Source organism: Dermacentor variabilis, chromosome 1 (genome assembly GCF_050947875.1).
Source record: "Dermacentor variabilis isolate Ectoservices chromosome 1, ASM5094787v1, whole genome shotgun sequence".
NCBI classification, from domain to species: Eukaryota; Metazoa; Arthropoda; class Arachnida; order Ixodida; family Ixodidae; genus Dermacentor; species Dermacentor variabilis.
In genome coordinates this window covers 124,091,003-124,114,327 of record NC_134568.1, presented here as the reverse complement: position 1 = coordinate 124,114,327, position 23,325 = coordinate 124,091,003, and the positions used below count along the sequence as shown (strand labels likewise).

The 23,325-nt window shown below is 45.2% G+C and overlaps 1 protein-coding gene across 1 annotated transcript in view; it reads right to left on the bottom strand.

Annotated features, from left to right (window-relative positions):
• LOC142571940 (nose resistant to fluoxetine protein 6-like) overlaps positions 1-22,530 on the bottom strand; it is a 42,100-nt gene extending 19,570 nt beyond the window's left edge. Inside the window, exons 1-6 of the mRNA XM_075680679.1 lie at positions 22,059-22,530; positions 15,744-15,955; positions 12,834-12,945; positions 11,168-11,252; positions 10,869-10,957; positions 1,839-2,015 (exon numbers count right to left, since the gene is read on the bottom strand). Of these exons, the coding sequence (XP_075536794.1) occupies positions 1,839-2,015; positions 10,869-10,957; positions 11,168-11,252; positions 12,834-12,945; positions 15,744-15,955; positions 22,059-22,341 (958 nt within the window). The 5' untranslated portion in view covers positions 22,342-22,530. The remainder of the gene's footprint in view (positions 1-1,838; positions 2,016-10,868; positions 10,958-11,167; positions 11,253-12,833; positions 12,946-15,743; positions 15,956-22,058) is intronic.
• Positions 22,531-23,325: the final 795 nt, after the last annotated feature.

Here is a 23,325-nt window from a genome sequence, read left to right as displayed (position 1 = left end):
CTCCCTCTCTTCATATATATATATATATATATATATATATATATATATATATATATATATATATATATATATATATGTATATATATATATATATATATATAAACTCATGAGCATGTAACGCCAACAGACCCGCCGTGGTTGCTCAGTGGCTATGGTGTTAGGCTGCTGAGCACGAGGTCGCGGGATCGAATCCCGGCCACGGCGGCCGCATTTCGATGGGGGCGACATGCAAAAACACCCGCGTACTTAGATTTAGGTGCACGTTAAAGAACCCCAGGTGGTCCAAATTTCCGGAGTCCTCCACTACGGCATGCCTCATAATCAGAAAGTGGTTTTCGCACGTAAAACCCCATAAAAAAATAACCCCAACAGAAAATGAAGCCAAGGAATGCATCGCGGAAATATCAGCTGTGGTTGTAATTGTAATGTAGACAATAACGAAGAAATATAAAGTGGACGAAAAGATAATTTGCCGCCTGTGGGAACCGAACTCCTTCTCGACTTACGAGAAACCTCCCACATAGTAACTTTAATCTGCAACCGAATAATAACATCTACAGTGAAAGATTGGTGCAGTTTTCAGGAGCCAAGGTTTGGAATGCTTTACCCACAGAAATAAAACAGTCCCACGAAACAAATAAAGCATTAAGAACATACTTTATGAGCCTTATTTGATCTATGTGACAGTCATTCGCGGTCTGTGTTTGTTGTACCGTGTTGTTCATTACAGATCGTTATTCATTCTGCTGTAAAATGCATATTATTTTATTTTCTCCTCATCGTATGCTGTACTTTGGTCTTTCGCCGTGATTTCGGGCTTTTCATTTTACACAAGTGCTGTGTCATTGCCATCGTGTATTTTTGTTTCTGAACCCCACACTAGCCTCTGGCTATGGGTTCAGTCAGTCTTTTGATAATTTGTATGGCAAGAGTAGGAACAAAATGAAAATAAAATGAAATGAAACCCACAAACTCCTCATTATGCGTGCGTTGCACTGCCAGTTCTGCTACCGCGACGGCTGTCAATCTATCCGCTATTTAGGGTATTTATGTTTACTAAATCTATCACTGGGAGTGTTCGCCAGCGCTTCTAAGGTGTCATGGCGGGCGGATGTAGAGCATCCTCTTTCGCCAGATGGCGTCACGTAACAAGAGAAGTTTGGAGAGCACGCACGTAGCCAATAGACCCTCTTATTCTTCGTAATGGCATCAAGGCTGCCCGATTCGAGACCTTCGCTATGAACTAACGAAATAAGCAGGCAAACCGAGGGTCGTGTTTGTTGTTAATCATCACCATTGACCAGGCAATGAAGCCAAAGAAAGTGTGGGTGAAATTAGCTGCGGTTGTAATTGAAGTATAGAAAATAATGAAGAAATAAGAAATGAAAGTGGACGAAAAGATAACTTGCTGCCGGTGGGAGCCGAGCCCACAACCATTTATTCGCACTTAATAGGAGGATTGCTAGGCAGTGGCTCAGGAAAGCAGGCGCAAAAAAGACCAGCCAGTGCCATTGACTCGATGATGGCATTTTATTTGCTGGCTTGTAGTAGATAGAATTCTCATTAATCACAATGACGCCATTTTCTGTTGGTCGCTTCCACTTTGACGGTATCAGCAGCAACATCTGTAGGTTAACGGCGTCAAACCTGTTTCGTTTCCTTTTGGTTGACAATAGGTAAGTTAATCTTTACACACCAACAATCTTTAAACACTTATCGCTTAGCAGTCCTAAAATGAACATAAACCGTTTACGAGGTTTAGAAAGGTAGCCGAAGCAGAATTGTAGAATATATAGTTTTCTTGAACTGGATGCTTAGAATGGTGAAAGAATACCCACCTAGAACGTCTGTCATGCCTCCGTAAACGTGGCCGAGAATAATCCATGCAATGCTTAGGAAACGCACTCCGTTCATGAAACTAAAACATGCATCGCTTGAACTTTTTTGATCCATGGTAACTACATGCTTCGTATTCTTCAGCACGGAAAACGAGGTGAGAAGACGGGTGAGCTGTCCTGCAAAGGAAACATGTATTGAAGGCAAAGAAACTGGCAGTCTCATGACTACTACCATTTAAAACACAAAGAATCTTGCCAACACTTTCAGTGAATAGCATTCCACGAGAATTAAAATATAGATAAAGTGGTTTTTCGGTTTCACTTAAGTTACGAAACTTGAATAACACTAAACATAAATCCAAGCGCCCGAAACTTGAATGGTCTTGAGGCCTGTGCCTTGCAACACGTGCTCCGTCATGTCTTCAAAGTTAAAGTAACTGTTATTTTAATAAAAACGCTAAGCTAGCTACACAGAATTGGCTTGCACAAGTGGTTTATGTGCTTTGGCGGGAACAACTTTCGCGAAAAATTAGAGTCACTAAACACACAATTAAGAAAACTTCTTAATTTTTGCTATCACGATTATGCTATATTTTATATTTGAAATATATGTGTCAATCGTGGTATGAAGAATACGTCACTTGTTTAATTCTCATGGAGAGCTTCAGTTTCGAGATAATCAGCATCAAATCTTACAATGAGTCAGTTAATTTCGCATTCGCCAAGCCTACGTCAAGCCCCACTGAGACAGAGTTTACTGCGTGTGACACATCGAGCGGATACACTCTTGCTCTCGGCTGCCGAAAACAAGCAACGACTGACTTTTTCCATTTCCCACATGTTGGCATTCTCGCACGGCTTCACGTCGTGCCGATAGACATGCCACTGAATGCGAAATTAGCTGAATTAGCGCTGAATTTGATGTTGGATATCTGTGAACACAAGTGTTCCAGGGGAACCAATATGTTGTCTTCAAGTGCGCTTCTCTTGATGTTTCAAATATAAACATAGTATTACGATATTATCGGTAGATACCCGAGAGACGAGCCGCCGTGAGAACGACGACGAAGTGGGTCTGTGCCCTTGGCGCGAGTGAACGTCGGCCTGGCGCTCTGGCTCCAGTCCAGTGTAAATACTCTGTAAATAGCCTCTTTTGTCTGTGTCTTTCTACACGTAACATTCTGGTGGAGGTCAACGATCCCCGTCCTCGCCACGGAACTCCGGAGTGGTCGGTACGTCGAGCTTGTCACCTTGCCTCCCGGTGACGAGCCCGCCTCTGCAACGGCTTCGGCTGGTTCGACTGCTCCCGTCGTCACGGTTGCCCAACATCGCCGACGTTCGAAGTTTTGTAGGGCTATGCTCGTACTTTCGTCGTTTTATTCAAGATTTTGCGGCAATTGCTAGACCCCTCACTAATCTTTTGAAGAAAGGCGTACAATTCTCGTGGGGTACTGCAGAAGCCGCCGCCTTCTCTCGTCTCGTTACTCTTCTCTCCTCACCACCCATTCTCGCCCACTTCGACCCTAATGCCCCTACAGAATTGCGTACAGATGCCAGCGGTCATGGCGTAGGTGCCGTCTTAGCCCAGCGTCAGCGTGGCCAGGATCGCGTTATTGCTTATGCGAGCCGCCTCCTCACACCACCGGAGCGCAACTATTCCATTACGGAACGAGAATGCCTTGCTGTAGTCTGTAGCGAAGTTCCGTCCTTACCGTTACAGTCGCCCTTTTTCCGTAGTCACTGACCATCATGCTCTCTGCTGGCTGTTATCGCTAAAGGATCCTACAGGCCGGCTTGGTTGATGGGCTTTGAGGCTACAAGAATTTTCATATTCCGTGGTGTACAAGTCTGGCCGCCTGCACCAAGACGCTGACAGCTTGTCGCGTTACCCTGTTGACGACCCTGACTCCTCCAATATTACCAGTGCTGCTTGCGTATTCTCTGTGTCGCAGCTGCTTCATTTCGCCGACGAGCAACGTCGTGACGCCTACATCAGAGCACTCATCGACCGTTTTGAACACTCTCCGGCCGACGCCACACTACGCCTCTTCGTCCTCCGCGACGGTACTCTGTACCGTCGTAACCTTCATCCAGACGGCTCTGAGTTCCTACTTGTCATACCTAAACACCTCCGCTCAACCGTTTTAGATGAGCTTCACGACGCCCCAACGGCAGGACACCTCGGCGTATCTCGAACCTATGACCGTGTACGTCGCCGTTTTTTCTGGCCGGGCCTTGCCCGTTCCGTAAGACATTACGTCGCCGCCTGTGAACTTTGCCAACGACGCAAGAAGCCTTCCCAGCTCCCCGCTGGTTACCTGCAGCCGCTCGACATCCCTGCCGAGCCCTTCAATCGTGTCGGCTTAGACCTTCTCGGCCCATTTCCGGAATCTACATCAGGAAACAAGTGGGTTGCAGTCGCGGCGGACTACGCGACCCGCTATGCCGTAACCCGCGCTCTTCCGACCAGTTGCGCAACTGATGTTGCGGACTTCCTCCTGCATGATATCATTTTGATTCATGGTGCTCCGCGTCAATTGCTAACAGACCGTGGCCGTACGTTCTTAGCCAAAGTCATTGACGACATCATGCGTGCCTGCTCAATACAGCATTAGTTTACCACCTCCTATCACCCTCAAACGAACGGCCTCACTGAGCGTTTGAACCGCACCCTTACAGACATGCTATCCAAATACGTTTCAGACGACCACCGTGACTGGGACCAGGCTCTACCTTACATCACCTTTGCGTATAACTCTGCCCGTCTCGACACTGCTGGCTTTTCTCCTTTTTACCTATTGTATGGCCGTGAACCGATGCTACCACTGGACACTGTGCTTCCGTCCACCACAGCATCAACTAGCGCTTATGCCCGTGATGCTATCGCCCATGCTGACCATGCTCGCCAACTTGCGCGCGCTCGTCTACAAGTCTCTCAAGACAAACAAAAGCAGCGCTACGACCTCCGTCACCGTGATGTCAATTTTGTCCCCGACACCCTCGTGTTGCTTTGGTCACGATCGCGTAAAGTTGGCCTTTGTGAAAAACTGCTTTCCTGCTACACGGGCCCATATCGCGTGCTTCGCCAAGTGACAGATGTCACCTCCGAAATCGTTCTCGCCACGCCCACTACGTCCTCTGCTGTGACAACCAGTGACATTGTCCACGTCGCCCGACTCAAGCCCTACAACTCTCCACGTGCCTTGGATATTTAACTGCACCGTGACGGCGCTTTTGCCGCCGGGGGGTAGTATTACGATATTATCGGTAGATACCCGAGAGACGAGCCGCCGTGAGAACGACGACGAAGTGGGTCTGTGCCCTTGGCGCGAGTGAATGTCGGCCTGGCGCTCTGGCTCCAGTCTAGTGTAAATAGTCTGTAAATAGCCTCTTTTGTCTGTGTCTTTCTACACGTAACAATATATTCAAACCGTGATAGGAAAAAGGTAATTTGGATGTTTTCTGGTAATAATGCGTTTCACGACTCCAATTTCTTACAGAAAGTGTAACGGCCAAAGCGCATAAACTGTCGGTGCGAGAAGATTTTGCGTTGGTAGCATGGCACGTTTTTAATTAAAATTGAGGTTAGTTTAACTCTGAGGACCCTGTATACCGAACAGAACATTTTCTTTGCATTTCGGTGAACCAGCAAATTCACCGTAAGCTGGAGGTTGGCGTGTGGCTTCTGCGAATGCATAGGGCCTATGAACGTCTCGTTTTACGGCGTATTAGAAGCAGGACGTATTCTAACTGCTCCAACTACCACGCATGAGTTGCTGCTAAGGACGTCCTTCTTGTGGACTGCACGGTACTTGACCTATCACGATGCAACTTACTTGAGAGGCTTAACCACATAGACCGTCATACCTCTATATCTACAATACTTGGGTCACAGAAGAAGAGGCGTAACGGTATTGTACATATATATTTGTTCATTGTCGTTGCTGTGGCCTGCCCTTTTTTTCTGCCAGCTTAATTTAAAGCAAATAATAATAATAATAATAATAATAATAATAATAATAATAATAATAATAATAATAATAATAATAATAACGTCGCACATGGGTAAACCCCTGCGTGCTTTTCACATGTACTGCTGGGAATTTAGGCAAACTTCTTGTGCACAATGCGCACAGCGTGTCTTCGAAGTTACCTTCCTTTATATTCCGTGTATCTGTTTCTTTTTTATTCAATGTACGGCCGGCCCCTTAATATGACGGCCTGTCTTTTCTCTTGCTTTTTGTTTTTCCAGGGTTTTCACCTTTGAATTCAACGTTAGTATCTTAACTGTGTTTTGTTGTAGCCAGTGTATGTTGGTACAGCAACGTACATGAGGGTAGAGTGATGGGAGAGAGCGCAGATACATCAGCGCGAGGCTAGTCAACCGGCCAGCTTCATCAAAGGGTTCGTTGGCAACGGCGTCGATGTAAGAAACCATATTTTTTGTTTTGTTTTAGTAACAGTGATGGTTGCTGATACTTAAGTGCATGTGACCAAGGTGCCTGTATGAGTGCGCTAAACGCTCGCCCACGCATCGGGACACCCTAGTCACGTGCGCTAGACGCCTGTTTTCAAAACGCCTCACACAGCCTCAAAGCACCGTTTATTTCATAGTTGCAGTGCAGAACATTCTTGCTAACAAAGACTATGCAGTGATCCACTGTTGACGCCGGAGTGGCGTATAAGAGTTGAAACTACGAGGACTTGCCATCTGTCGGCATGCCGTAGCCAAGTTTGCTGCCGGCGTTGTGCGACCCATACTTTTCTGAGTCAGTATTCACAAGAACCAGTTTATGCCAAGTAATATTCTTGACCTGACTGTCATGATCTGTCATGATTCTTTCGATGAGCACTTCAAAGGAAGTGTGAAAACCCCTTCTTTTGCATAGCATCTAAATAGGACGGGAGTGCACGCTGGCAGAAGCACCCTGGCTCTTTTACAGCCGTCAGACGTATGCTGCCAAGATTTGTTTCTATCAGCGTCTCTCGCCTAGTCCAATACTCAATTCTCTTTGTCATTTATTGCCTGATTTCAGAACTATAACACAATAGGTACAAAACATTTTAATCGTGCATCAGAAACTCTGGGGCGCTATAACGTAAAACTATTTCAAACATTTCTATTCCAATTCTGCAATCAGTCCTACACGATTGGTTAAAAACGTTTTGGAGCCCACCCCCCTTCGCCTGGCTATCACGGGACGTCAAGAAAACCGCGATAGCTCGCCATTTTATATGACGTATGCACACTGATTATGCATGATTTGGCCGAACAAAAGCAAGAAGGTTATTTCTGATTCCACGCATTTTCGCCATTAGCCCTCGGCTATTGGCCAAAAGCTTTCGGGCGGCACCCACTTCACCTGCCTGTCACGCGACGTAATAAAACCGCAAAAATTCACCGCGTCAAAGTGATGTGTACGCCTTAAAGAAGCCTTATTATGCCGAAGAAAACTGAGTTGTCTTCTGAATAGCCGCAGGCTGCCCCGTTCCGAAAGGAATAATAGATGGCTGCCGCCGATCGCCCAGGCACTGGCTACTCGCACCTACCGGAAAGCACGGGTTTATTCGCGTATAATAAGTCTTTTTGCGTGGCCGCGTAACGTTTTCGAGCACTTTCGGCACGTTTACGACCTCTTTCTGCCAACTCTTCTTTGCTGAGGATCCATTTTAGCGTCATTCTTAAGCTTCCGTTGCATACCGCCGCGATTTTCGACCAGCCACCGCGAATTAAATAAGGGAAAGCGGACCAATCGCAGACGCCGGCACCACCCTCTTCGTCCAGTTATCGATGTTCAGTGCAGTGGCTCGGCCCCATCAAATCCCTCTCCACTTGAACGTGATCCTCGCCTCTTAATTGTCAGCCAATTAGATAAGACAAGCCGTTCAGTGTAGGCAATGTTATTCGTTTTTCAAGCAAACAAAAGTTACCTCTTATGAACGAGGTGAGCGTTTGATTGGTCTGTTCAGACAACCCTGCGCGTAACCGCCCCATGTTTGCGTCGGCGGTTACGCAAATTTGACGTCAGGAGATTGGAATAAAAACACTTTGCAATAGTTTTACTTTATAGGGCCCCTGGTCTCTACGTCGATTGAAAGTTTCTGAGTGCCGAGCAAATCATTAAAAAAGTCGCACAAAGAGCGGTACCACTCTCGAATGTGTGTACCTGATACTTTGTATGAAGCTTTCACAGACAGAGCCAGCGTTTGTATACCCGTTTTATTTTACTATCATTCTGGCCTTCTGTATTTGGCCCTCTGGCCAAATACATGTATCTATGCAATATCTTGCATAATAAGACATGACCTGGACCTGTGACAGGAAGTTTCAGCCAATCCCGACTCTGGAGATGTTATTAGTGTAGGTAACCAGCCAATGACAAAGAGAACTTACGAAAGGAAAGCTTTGTGAATTCTGCCCCTGTATCATTGGTGTGATCATCTTGCAACTTTTATCCTAGTGTTTCCTAAAGTCTGTGACAGCCTTCAATTGCAAACAGGGGCGACAAAACATTAGTTTACGGTGTGTCTCCCAAATGACAACGAAATATTCGATAACGCAAGGAATATTATACCTTCAATGCGGATATCATCATGTAAATAATGTCATCGAACAGAGGTTTAGTAACAATCGAATGCGCAACAAATGCTCTGTGGTTAAGTCCGATGTCACACTTATACAAGACAGGCTGACACATTGATTGCTTTCCTGAATTACAGAAATGGAAAGGTTAAAGGAACACTAAAGGAGAATATTAAGTCGAGCTAGGTTGAGAGATTATGCTTCCGTAATAACAAAATCATGGGCACTATAACGTAAAACTATTGCAAAATGTTTTTATTCCAATCTCCTGACGTCAAATTTGCGTAACCGCCGACGCAAGCATCGGGCGGTCACCCGCAGGGTTGTCTGAACCCAATCCAATTCTCCCCTCGTTCATCATCATCAGCCTGGTTACGCCCACTGCAGGGCAAAGGCCTCTCCCATACTTTTGTTTGCTTGGAAAACGGAAACATTGCCTGCACTGAGCGGCTTGTCTTATCTAATTGGCTGACAAGAGGCGGGGATCACGCTCAAGTGCAGTGGGATTTATGGGGTCGAGCCACTGCACAGAAATTCGATAATCGGATGAAGAGGGTGGTGCGGGCGTCTGCGATTGGTCCGCTTTCCCTTATTTAACTCGCGGTGGTTGGTCGAAAATCACCGCGGCATGCAACAGAAGCTTAAGAATGACGCAAAAATGGATCCTCAGCAAAGAAAAGTTGGCAGAAGGAGGTCGTAAACGTGCCGAAAGTGCTCGAAAACGTTCCGCGGCCACGCAAAAAGCTTTATTATACGCAATATACCCATGCTTTCTGGTAGGTGCGAGTAGCCAGTTCCTGGGCGATCGGTGGTAGCCATCTTTTATTCCTTCGGAACGGGGCAGCCTGCGGCTATTCAGAAGAAAATTCAGTTTTGTTCGGCATATTAATGCATCTTTAGCGCGTACACGTCACTTTGACGCCGTGAGTTTTTACGGTTTTGTGACGTTGCGTGACAGGCAGGTGAAGTGGGTGCAGCCCGAAAACTCTTGAACAATAGCCGAGTGCTAATGGCGAAAAGGCGTCGAATCAGAAATAACTATTTTGCTTTTGTTCGGTCAAATCATTCATAATCAATGTGCACACGTCATATGAGATGGGGAGCTATCGTGGTTTTCTTGACGTCCCGTGACAGCCAGGTGAATTGGGGGCGGTCCAAAAAGTTCTTAACCAATCGCGTAGGGATGATTGCAGAATTGGAATAGAAAAGTTTGGAATAGTTTTACGCTATAGCGCTCCATGATTCCTAACGAAAACTGAGCTTTTGTAAGCGATGAAATGATGAACGTGGAAAATCGGAGTTGCGCTATCTCTTGTGGGTGGACTACGGTACCTCTCCTATAACGAAAGCACTGGCTGATTAACATAGAGCGGCTGCTATGTCCCGTCACCGCGAGCCACATCACTTTATCTGTTTACAACCGCTGAGGCAAGCGCTACGTTCACCTGCTCCAGGCGCCGAAGCTCAAATGACTGCATTCGGCAATCTCAACCCAAGCAGCGCCGCAGTGTGTGGATGGCTGACGCCATGAAGCAAACTTCGCATATAGGTTACAGCCGCGGTAGAGAGGGAAGTGACATGGATATTACGTCATTGCGTTTTTTAAGCGGGACCTTCAGTGGCACTTTTCTACGCTACAAAGTGATATATTGGCACAAAGAAAACGATGATAGACTTCTAGACAAATATTCTACCGATCTATGTCGGCTGACTGTTTTACTTCACTGTCTAGTTAAGTCTATTTTTTGGAGGTCACGTTGTTTTTACTTGTTCGGCTAACTAAGATGCGACTGGCTCCGTATCTAAACGCATGGTAATTTCTTATTTATTTATTTATTTATTAAAAGGAAAATCATACATTTATTTATTTATTTATTTATTTATTTGTACATACGGTAGCCCTATAGGAGGGCTACTGCAGGAGTGGGTTAATACAGTGGTGAACAAAAAATAAAAGTCAGATCAACAATGACTGCTACAACATTTGTATCTGTATTTGTATGACAGTCAAAGAACTCGAAAATCGTATCCTTCGATTCTAAACGTAGCGAAACAGTGAAATGCATACACATAAAGCATAACTAAACCTAATTTAAGCAGTTACACATACTGGTTTTCATAGAGAGCACTTTTGAATTCGCTTATCTGGAGTGAACGAAGGCAGCCATGTAAGGAATTTCGTACCTCTATAGTGCGGGGACAGAAAATGTACTTGACAGCGCTTGTGCGGGCATAGAATGGGTTAAGATTAAGCTCGTGGACGTTATGCGTGCAAGAAGGCTTGGTGAAACATAATTTGATATCGTACATTTCCTCTATTCCCCTTTGCCATATGTTTCTGTTTGCCCGAATAAATAATCCCATTACAGTATTAAATTAGTTTAGGATCTTATCAAGCGCTAACAGAACCCGCAGGCGTCCTTCACGAGAAAAACTTTAGCTCTTACCTTCATCTGAAGAGCGATCCTTGAGCCACAAGTAGAAGTGAAAGCATGTACTTAGAAACATCATTGCCCCGATGCATGCCAGAAGGCAACTGAAAAAAAAGAGAGATTACTTTATTTCGCACTTCTTATTACTGTACATAAAGCATAAAGCTGCAGTGATTAGAATTTTCATGATTGGCGAAGTTGCACCAGTTTGGTGCTTATACCCATACATGTCGTAGCTTAATTATACCTTAATTGTCTGGAATTCTTACATGAACACGTGAAACATCAAGCTAATAATTTGGGACTTTACTTACATTATTCCAGCTTGTGTTGAACTCATAGGTGGAAATTCGCCATTTACACAGTCGCTAACGGTGACATTGAAGTTTTCCGGCAACACTGCAAAATAACGGAGTAGAGTAGGCGTCTTTCATTAGTATTACTAGAAGCCAAGCCTTCTCAAGTACTGAAGTGCTGACAAGTATATCAAGGTTAGTTTACTCATCAGTACCCAAATCAACAAAATTTCTTTTAAATCCTCCACAACAACAAATCGCAGTCTCTCTCTCAAGGCGAAGCATTGAAAGCGATAGCAAAGTGTTAGACAAATAGAAGTAAGGTTCGTAGTTTACGGGTCATATAAATTGCAGTAAACATTCGCTTGCTAACTAAACAAGCGTGGTACCACACGCACAAATAACAGGCCTCACTCGATTACCGCGAGCACTCGTCGTCGCAACGCTGGCGTGACAGCAGCGTCGGCGGCGGGGAGCGAACGCTTCGTGCTGCCGCTCACTTCAAACCTACTCCCAAACTTAGATTGCGCAACGTCCAACACTATATGTGCGCGGGAAGACAGCGTCCATTAAACCACCCGTCATCTCGGCTCTCCCTTAGTGTCCGCAACCACCGCAGGTGACCTACAGCTAGACCATATTCTGCGTACAATATGCCTCCAACATACGGCGCGTGGCCGCGAATGCGCTCGGCCGCGCGGAGAGCAAAGCGCAGCCACGACCGGACTTGAGGTGGCGCGCGGGAAGTCTCCGTTCCTCCGCGAGAGAAGGGAACGTGCGCCCTTAGCGATCATGTGACCTCCAACATTGGGTGCGCAAGAAGACGGCGCGCATCGAGCCATCACGCTCCTCGGCTCATCGTTGCTCGCTCGCCCTCGCACCCACGGCATACGGCTCGCGTGCCGCTCATTATTATCGCACCTGGACTTCGTATGGAACACGGCGACTGCGAAAATTCGTCTGGACTATCCATATAATTGCAATCGCAATAAGTACTCCGAAGCCGGCACAGTGTATCTATAGAAAGAATTCATAACACTACATGGAGGCTTTGATGTCACTGGCAACTTCTTAGAAGAAAGGGGCATGAGCCTCTCTTACGATACGACAGCCGCACTTTCTTTCACTAGGCTGCAGCTAAGAGATTGTCGTCTTATAATCTTGAAGAGAAATCTGTGATGACTGTGTGAAACATGAATTCCCGATTCCCATTTTTTCCCGCAAATGCGTGCAAAAATTGCCGCGCAACTTGCCGCTCGGCGCGCTTTGCAGGTGTTCGCGGGCTCCCTTCACGCTTGGAAAAACATTTTTACGTAGCACGTGCTGAGCAACAGAAAGCTGTTTCGGGAGTTTTTCATGTTGCTCTACAATTTTCTCCTTGACACTTTTCATCGAACTTTAATATTTGAGAAGTTAGTTAATTAATTATGACTAATTTTGTAATTAGGCAGAACGAAAAGAATAATTTGAGTTTCTCCAAGCGACGGATTACCTTTGTTCTATCAAGCTACGTGGCATTTCCATATTTTGGAACTCTCGTTAAAGTTAGTTGGGACACCCTGTATATTGCCGATGAGATGTCCTGGATTTCGGGATTGAGTAGATTTTAGGCAGATCCTTGTTTTCGGCTCGCAAGAAAAAAAAAACTAAGGAAATGAAATACAAGAGGGTGTTTTTGACTTACGTGTTCTCGCAAGATTTTCAAGGTCTTTTTCGCTGCACTTATCCACCATGCAGATTCCGACTCGCGCTCCAGGAGCCTTTGGGTCTACCCAGTAGCTGAGGAACTTTGACGCCTGTGGGAGATGCATAATAAGTGAGGCCTCATCTTCTAAGTGTTCTTAAAGGAACTGGCACTGCACAAAGAAAACTGTTCATATGGACCTTCTTAAACTTATTGATTACGAAAGACTTGCCCGCCATTGTCTGTGAATGCCATATTATTCTCGAGATAAATGAAGGTGAAAATATTGTGTCGCATAAAACATCCACACGACATATGTGTGACATTCACATGTAAGCAGGATTCTTAAAACGTTCGCACAAGCGGCATATTTAAATGTTAAGAGATGGTATACCATGAACATTAGAAGAGCGGCTCTGATGGTTAGCTGTGGTAGTGGTACAGTTTTATATTAATTTAGGCATGAAACCCTGCAAAAATTATAGAAATGATTTCGAATGCTTCTCATGGTCTATCCGCCTTGCAACACCTAAAGCAAACAAAACATGGGCCGCTATAACGTAAGATATTCATAACGTTTTCTATTCCAATTCTACAAGCAGCCCTCCACGATTCGTAAAAAAAAATTTCGAGCCACCATCCACTGCACCTGTCGGTCAGGCGACGTCACGAAAACACCGATATTCTCCATTCGATACGATATCTGCATGATTATGCACATATCATGCACTGATTACGCACTGATTATGCATGACTAGACCGCGCGAAAGAAAAATAATAATTGCTGATTCGACGCCTTTTTCGCCATTAGATTAAAGGCATTGTTTGGCCAACTGCTATTGGTCAAAAGCTTTCGGGCTGCGCCCGTTTTTTTTTTTTTTACCTGATTGTCACACGACATCACGAGACCTCGAAAACTCATCGCGTCAGAATGACGTGTACGCGTTAAAGATGCATTAATATGCAGAACAAAACTGATTTTTTTTCTGAATAGCCGCAGGCTGCAGGCCGCCCCGTTCCGAAAGGAATAAAAGATGGTTGCCGCCAACAACTGTGGCACTGGCTATTCGGAGCTGTCGGGGAACATAAAATTCTCTGTGTATAATAAAACATCTTGCGTCGCCGTATAACGTTATCGAGACCTTTCGGCACGTACGACGTCGCTCTGCCAACTCTACTTTGCTGAGGATACGTTTTAGCAACATTTTTCCCCTCCCGTTGCACCTTGCTGGAATTTTCGATCAGCCACCGCAAGCTAAGTAAGCGGAAGCAATCCAATCGTAGACGCCGGCACCACCCTCCTCATGCGGTTATCTACTTTCACTGTGCTGGCTCTGCAGCCCCAACGAAACTCTCTCCCCTTGAGAGTTCTCCTCGCCTCTTCTCAGACAATTAGATAAGCAAAACTGCTTAATGTAGGCAGTAAGATTTGCTTTGTGACATCCCCTAAGCGAGAAGCGCGTATGACTGGGCTTTTCAAACAACGCTGCGGGTTACTGCCCTATGTTTTCGTCGGCGGTTTCGTACATTTTTGGTCAGGGGATTGGAATAACATAAGATTGGAATAGTTTTACGTTATAGGGCCCCTGGCTCTCCAATTTCAGCTGATTCTGGGGCCCTATAACGTAAAACTATTCCAATATGTTTTTATTCCAATCTCCTGACGTCAAACTTGCGTAACCGCCGACGCAAGCATCGAGCGGTGACCGGCAGGGTTGTCTGAACAGACCAATAAAACGCTCCCCTCGTTTATAGGAGGTCACTTTTGTTTGCTTTAAAAACGAATAACATTGCCTACACTATGCGGCTTGTCTTATCTAATTGCCTGGCAAGAGGCGGGGAGCACGCTCAAGGGGGGAGGAATTCAATGGGACCGAGCCACTGCACTGAAAATCGATAACTGGGTGAAGAGGGTGGTGCCGATGTCTGCTTTTGGTCTGCTTTCCCTTACTTATATATCTTGCGGTGGCTGGTCGGAAATCGCGGCGGCATGCGACGGAAGGTTAAGAATGCTGCTAAAACATATCCCCAGCAAAGAAGAGTTGGTAGAGCGAGCTCGTAAACCTGCTGAAAGTGCTCGAAAACGTTACACGGCCACACAAAAAGTTTTGTACGAAAATAAACTCATGCTCTCCGGGAGCTGCGAGTAGCCAGTGCCTGAGTGATCGGCGGCAGCCATCTGTTATTCCTTTCAGAACGGCATATTAATGCACTTTAACACGTACACGTCACTTTGCCGCGGTGAGTTTTTGAGGTTTTGTGACGTCGCGTTGCAGGCAGGAGAAGTGGGTGTAGCCCAAAAACTTTTGACGAATAGCCGAGGGTTAATGGCAGAAAGGCGTCGAACCAGCAATTACTATTTCTCTTTTGTTCAGTCCAATTATGCATAATCAGTGTGTAACGTCCTATCAGATGGGGAGCTATCGCGGTTTTCGTGACGTCACGTGACAGACAGGCGACGTGGGGGTGCTCCAAAAACGTTTTTGGCCAATCGTGGAGGGCTGATTGTAGAACTGGAATAAAAAAGTTTGGAATAGCTTTACATTATAGCGCCTCTGAGTGCGTATCATCTCCCGCCGATCGTTTTCTACAGAGCAATGATATATCCACGGAAATTCAAGCATGACTACATTGCCCCTAATAACTGCCGCCGCTGCCGTAGACAAAAAATTATCTTCTGTTCTCCCTGAAGAATACGGCAGTGGAACCAGGAAAGTTGTCGCTTTGAATACCATGGCTGCATTGCCGCTTAGATCTGTTTCTTTTATGGTGTTTCAACTTCCCTTTGTTGCTTCTAGAATTGCGTGCTCTATTTTGTGAAGATGGTATGTTTTGGGGTACCCTGTCATACCTCATGGCTTCAAAATGAGTGGGTATGGGGTCAATCAGAATAATGATAAACTGTGTCACCCTTATGTGGGTAATGCTGGCGGCTGGGATGAGGTGGCGTATGGCTGATTCGTTGCTTGTTAGCTGAATCTGAACCATACAATAGTGGCTCCTAGTCCTTATGTGCCCATGCTGGTCCCGCTCCACATTCTCAACACACTCGTCGTAAGCTCCAAGATCCACCGTCGTGCCATGAAGGAAGCCCGTCGGGTACTTGCCGCTTGCGTCGAAAACTGGACGCGGGAAAGCAACAGAAAAAAAGAAAATGAGTGTAAACATCTTTACAGAATCGGGGTTGCGTGAATCCATGGCCCAGTAATCTCAGTAATTTTTTAGCAACTGCGAAACAGAACGACGTGTACTGCTGAGGCCGTAGTTCGCGTTGCCTATCCCGAGGAAGAGAACCGTCCTTGTTCTCGGCGGCAGACTTGTGAACGCTTTGAAGAATGCCCTACAGCCCTTGCTTTGTCCAAAAGCAGCGTCTTACGGCTTGCATGATGGGGCAATAACCAGAACGTCGCGAGCCTCCCAGTGACACACATGCACCTAACCTCTGTAGTCGATCTGGGTCTGCGATACGTAGGTAATTTAATCACGCTACAGAGCCATTTCTCGGCTGCTCCTTCGCAGAAAATAGTGTAACTGGTCTTATTCATTGACTTCATTCTGGTCATTTATCTGTGTAGCTGAGAGAACAATTGACGCCCAGTGGAGCATACCTGAGAGGCTGTATGATTTCAGGATACCGAAGGCGTCTTTTTGAAGTGCTCTTTGAACTTTTGAAGAATCGATTCGAGCAAGCAGTGTACTCTCAAATATTTTCGTGTCATACAAAGCGTTGTATGGGCATAAACAAATGTGCGGAAACCATCGTCAATGATTGCCAATGCTAGTGAACGCATGAAGTAAATGATAGACGAACGTTTCTAGGAAGCTATTCACTGTAATAAAGGAATGATGGGCTTCAAGGTGTTTATATATATGTATATGTATATATATATATATATATATATATATATATATATATATATATATATATATATATATATATATATATATATATATATATATATACATATATATATATATATATATATCAGCCAGTACATAGAGAACGTTTGTTGTTTTATTGCGTAATTACGAAGAGAACTGAGTAATTAACCACTACAATGTAAGCGCGGCGCCAGAGACCTCTCTCCATTGGGTAGAGGGCGGCGGGAGAAGAGGAGGTTTTTTTTTTCCGAGAGCTCCACCCTAGCTTCTAAAGCATCAGACGCCGCAAAGCTCCCGCGCTACAGAACACGCCGGCCGGCCCGGCCATTCGCTTACACACACAACTCCGCTACGTTAAACAGATAATGTTAGGGAGCCCCCATGTCATCAACACAGCCAAATTCTATTGTTCGAATCGTCGCGCATTGCCTAATTTCACAACCTCCGCAATAGACCTGCGTGTTTAATAATATTTCACGAAATATTTAATTTGCTGTTTCAAATACCATATCTAGAACTCGCAAGTTTGTGAGCAAGTATTTTTTTCACAAAGTTGGGAGAAGGTTTCGCACTGAAGGTTCTTTAATCTGATATATTCATTTTTACTGGTCGGCGAAGAACGCACCCCTCTGATCGGCTACGCGAGAGCGCACAAGCGCTTAGGCGCCTTTGTATGCGCGGCGAACGTCTGTTCACCAACCAACGGCTAGCGACCCCCACCCAGTAAATATCAACCACGAAAACGGGAGAAAGAGCAAAAAAGAAAGCCATTCGCTTTAAAACTTGCGCGGGAGGCCTTTCTTTCAAAGGGTTCACGACGAGGCAGAAGGTCTACGTGATCACTCGACAAACTTGAGCAAGGAAGGCAGTGACAGTAAGTGACGCTATCAGTACTGTTCGAGTGTAAAAGAATTCCGCAGTGCACCAGTGGTTGTCTGTGGATTTCTCACGCGTTTAATGTTACATGAAGGACACAGAACACCGACGATGACGAGAACTAGATGGACAAAATGGTTAGATGTTTTGACTTTCGTTCGGCGTGATCGGAATACGCGATGGCCGCCTAGAAGGCGCAGAGAGATCTCGCCAACGATCATTTGACGGAATCGGCGCTGCGGGGTAAAACTTCTTGTTTTTAATCAACATGCCGAGGTAACGAGGACGGATGCTTATCTGCTGCGAGGTCTTTCTCTGCGTCATTTACCCGTCCGTTTATAGAGCACGATAGCGAAAGTGCGAGTAAATGTTTAGTAAGCACGCCGATTGGAATCGTCGCGATTTTCCACACCAGGACGCGGGCATTAAATTCAATTCGAACGAGGTGCCACAGCAACCGATTCTAAAAAGCCATGCCCGGTGTACTCTGTAAGTTATACCACCCACTTCAGCTTAGTTGCAACATTTGTCCTGGTAGTACGGATGACATGGAGAGCCAATATTTTATTTTTTTAAAGGGTGTTGGGGGCCGCTTGTTAGCAGCGGAAGCCGTCAGGAAGTGAAGGTTGCGATTTTCAGCCTAATTATCCTACCTCTAAATATCGAAGAAAGCATATTGCATTTGTGCAAGTAATAGACGTCACTGTTCAAAACATGCTTATTTAGAAGAATCTGGGCATGAATTTTCGAAAAGCTCTTACGCTAGAATTGTTCGTAAGAGCAAATGCCAGCCAATCCTGTTGTTGGACATAGTATTAATGCAGGCAGCCAGCCATGGCAAAAAGCACTAACAAATGAAACGCTTTGTGAATTCGGCTCCTGACCCCTTATTAATTCATAAGGCCTCTTGTTCGGAAATGCTCTATGCTGTTTGGTGGAAGCCTTCCATACTAAATGTCCAGTATGAGTATTGGCTGGAATTCTCTCTTACGAACAGTTTAAGCGTATGTAGTGTATGTGGTTACGAGTCCCGGACCGGTATTCTCAAGAACGTTCATATGTTAAAACTAGCCAATTGTGATGTCGGACATGTATTTACCGAAGGCGGCGGGCCATTGGCAAACAGCACCTAAAAACCAAAATCTTTGTGAAGTCTGCCGCTGAACCCAGATTCCCAAAAAACCCTCTTACGCCAGAATCATTCGCAAGAGCAAATACCTGTCAATCCTGATAATGAACACACTATCCGCAAGAATGATCGACTAATGGCAAAGAGCACTTACGAACGAATAGTTTTGTCAATCCCACCCGTGGAAACGAGCTCCAGTTTTATTATATTCATCACTGTGAGAAAAAATAATGGTGAATAGCTTCCGATTACCTTTACCCTACACTGCCTATAAGGAAGGATTTATGTAGAAAGCACGCGTAAAATGCCAATTTGCTGACATTTTTCGTGAATAGATATTCTGAACTGTCGGTTGCTCATTGATTGCTGGGGGGGGGGGGGGGGGGGCACGTGGCTACACTTAGTGTTTTCATTCCGAGATTGAAAATACGCCCTATAATAGCCTTGGTGAACAGAGATGACTGAAAGCATAGTGGAAGAAATTATCGTTACAATGTTCCTCAGGGTCTTATTGACCCGGCAACCAATATAGTGCTGCTGAAAATGTGTGCATCTGTATTGCTTAGTCTTTATGACTGATCAATGAACACGCACCAGAAGGCAAGCTATTAGGTACAAAATGCGGCCACTGAAAATAAGAAGAAAGAATGTGCACCAGCTGGGTACATAAAACCGGGAAAGCAGTTTATCTTTGTAAAAGATTTAAACGGTTGTTTCAATAATAGAGAACCCTGAACATTTCACGCCAGAAGACTGCTAACATGAACGCAGCTGAGGTCGAACTGACCAACAATTTCAATCGCAAGAACGCTTTGTCCTTGGCCGGTCACCTTCACTAATATGTGTCAGCTGTCACTATGGGCTGCAGAGTTACGAGCTCGTTTGGTGGTCTGGCACATTTGCCAACACGGGCCGTATTTATCAGTCCCTATAACGTTACCGCGCTCTAATACGCCATCATTTAGAGTCGATTCATCAGCATGTTCTATTCTAAATGGCAAAAATTTGTCACCATGTTTTAATGATGTAGAAGCACCAAGCTATCTGTGCTTGGTCCAACTAAAGCAGATGGCACATGACCGGTTAAACCCCGTTTTAGTCTGTTTGCACTGCAACAAACGAGCACCCCATCTTTTCTAACACACACACACACACACACACACGCAAACACACACTAAAAACTACTAAAACACTAAAAAACAAACCCACACTAAAAACTAACGTTTCGGCCGTGACTCTGAGAAAGGCCGCGCCACTGCTGAAACGTTAGAAAAACATGGTTTTCGTACGTGTACCAGTTATTTCATTCTGATATATATGTCTATATGAACGGGAAGAAAGGGAACCGAGGAACAAGTTTGTGTTAGTCACAACCATATGTGGCCAATAGATGATGAAGCTAAGGAAAGCGTAGGGGAAACTATAGGCTGTTTTAATTGAAATGTAGGAATTAGGGGTGGGCGAATATTCGAAATTTCGAACTCGAATGGAACATAATAACTGTTCGCATCTTCATTCGATAAGGACCTATTCCGTGTTCCCGAATAGTCGAAACTAACCAGTTGTTCCCCAACAGCGGAATTTTAGTCTAGTTACTGTTCTCCACCTGCTCAACAAAGTATCGCAAATTATCAGAAGTGAAGCAAACACAAAAGTTTTACAAGCAATGCAGAAACAAAATTGGTAATGCAAGTTTTGCTTTCGGTTTCGTGGTGGAAGCCTATGTGACAACATGTGATATGGGCTTGTAGTCTGCTATTTAATGTTTTAGTACTCTAGGATCTTAAACCTTTTAGGACCTTAAACTTTATACCGTGAAATCCGAGGCAAGCGCCGCCTTGTTCGAAATCAACTGCTTACCTAACATACGTTCGGCCAATGCTCGAATATGCTTGTGCCGTGAGGGTCCCTTGGGAAAAAACACTAGGTGATCAACTTGAAAAAATACAGAACAGAGCAGCAAGGTTTGTCTTATGCCGGTACTCGAAAACCGATAGCTGTACCAATATGAAAAATGAAATAGGATGGGAAATTCTTTCCTCTCGCCGAAAAACATTTAGACTCAAAATGCTTTATCAAATATTTCATGGTAGAACCGGCATACGAAAGGAAATATACTTACACAAGCCTTATTATGCTTCCCTGCATGTACTGATAATCAATTCAAGATTTTAGAATACCGCACTAGAACTAATATTTATGCTAATTCATTCTTTCTTCGTTCCATTAGCGAATGGAATCGCCGATCAAGCCCGCAAGTGTGTTGTTTCAATAAAGATGAGTTTTTCTCTACATTGTAACCCCCCTGCTATAGCGCCTTCGGGCTAAGCGGGGTAATCATTGAATAAAGAATAAGAATAATCATGTGGTACTTTTATCTTTTGCGCTACAACCTGTGTTGTTTTCCTTGCAGCGGGTCATCTAAAATTGGCTACGACACACACAAGTCCCAAGAAGCTTTTTTTTTTCGCCAACCATTTATTGCGCGTTCTTAGAAAGTTAGTCGCAAAGCAGACGATCTTGCTCGGAAAGCTTGGTTGCTACCAGCATCTAAATTTGGTGAAAGGCAATTCCTGCACTTTTTCTTTTCATGATAATTAGTGATATTGTGTTCGGAACATCCGCTGTCGCAAATTGTTAGTTTTTAAAATTTTTTTTTCACTTGTCAGTCCATGTGTGGTGCCTAAATATACCGAAGTAAATATTCATGCTGAAAATATATACGTCTACTTTACACTGTTCGATATTCGATTCGATATTTGATACTCGCTATTAGCATTCGAATCGTATTACTAAACGTTGATATTCGTCCACCTCTAGGGGAAACGATAAGCTAAAGTGAAATCAAAGGGGAAGAAAAAAACATTTAACCGCCAGTGGGAGAAATTCCGCTTTGCTGACGGCTGTCTCTGAAAGTTAGCATTCCATATCTCTATTTAGCTACGAGTAAATGTTTCAATTCGCGCTATGCAGGCACTGCTTATACCTATAGCTTTAATTCCTTCTATGCTATACTATTAAAGCACTATCGAAGACAGGCAGCGCTTGCGTGATGGTATGCGCAACACAGATGTCTTGCTCATTACGTCATGCAAGCGCTGGCCTACTTCTAGAGCCACAAGCTGCAGTAAAATCTCTGATGCCAAATTCACGAAGCTAGTCGTTCGTAACGGTGTTGTTTGCCATTGGCCGTTCGCCATCACTAATAATATGTCCAGTGTCACGATTGGCTAGCATCTCTAGCTTAAGTACTTCTTGTGTGTGTGTGATACGGGGCCCCGGTTTTCCCCGATAAATGATGTAGAGTGTAGACTGAAGTGAGAGGATACGTCACTTACTTCTTAGTGCCCACGGTTCCAGGCTTCGCAAACCACGTACCAGCTTCAGGAGGCCTAGGCTGCATGGGAACGACAAGTCTGCCGCCAGGATTTTCCGGGCCAGTGGGCTCGAAGGATCGAGCACGGTGTCCAAGATCCCTCGCAGGGAATCCTCAATACTTAGTGAGGGATTTTCCACCTTGGAATGGCCGCCATCATTAGTTGTAGTTACAGCACTACATGAAAGAGCCGCGCACACTAGCAACACCGCGCGGATAACCGATCGCGGCGATGACGGTGGCATCGTGAACGCAAGGTTCAGTTGGTTCTGGGGCAATGATCACGATCCCCGCGAACGCGTGAACAGTTGAACACGTTATTTAACTGTATAACTGGGGGGATTACATAAACTGTTATCAACGTGTGGCACTCTCGGAGTGCGCAAGTTGACCGGTGGTATGCCGCGATAGCTCTGCAGCGAGGGCAGACACCCGATGGGAGTCGTCGTGAATATTGTCGAGCGTCCTTTCTCAGCGAAAGTCAGCGAATCGAGTGAGCAGCTAAAACAGGCTCGCGCCCTGTTGTCGACTCGATCGGCCACGTGACTGGTAGCACAAGCTTATCGTGAGGCGTATTATGCACTTGCACCAACAATGATTTGCGTCTGCGGTTCAGGTACTGCATTCTCTTTATTCATTTCTCACCCCGCACACCACCCCACATAATAGCAGGCAGCAGGGTGAAAGTGGGCGAGCTGCTACGCGCAAGCTTGTATCACATCAATCCCGCTCCGTGACGTAAAGAGCCTACAAATAGCCACCCACCTCTCGCAGCGTAAAACCCTTGCTTTGAAAAAAGATCTACGTTGATGTTCTATCTTAGGTTTTCTTTTTCTCAGCCTAGCATTCCCTCTCACTCGGGCGCCGTTCTTCTAAGGCCAACAGCCCACACCATTTGGAGTTTTTGTATTTCACTTTCGCTTTCGCCCCGTACTGGCGGGTTTGTTCGTGCATCCTGTTTATATCAAGATAGCACCCGAGCAGTTCTTAGTATCGTCATGGTATGGCGTCATTCCGAGAGCCATTTCGCAATGTGTTTTTTCTTTCTTTAGTCACGATCGCGTGTCCTTCTCACCCGCAGTGCACCGGGCAGATTATCGCAGCTGCTCATGCATTAAACATGAGTCGGCAACCTGGAGAGCGCTCACGACCTTCAGGTATAGTTCAACCACCGAAGGTGTTACCTTGGACGCATTCTCTTTCTCTTGATATTGTTCGCACATAGATAC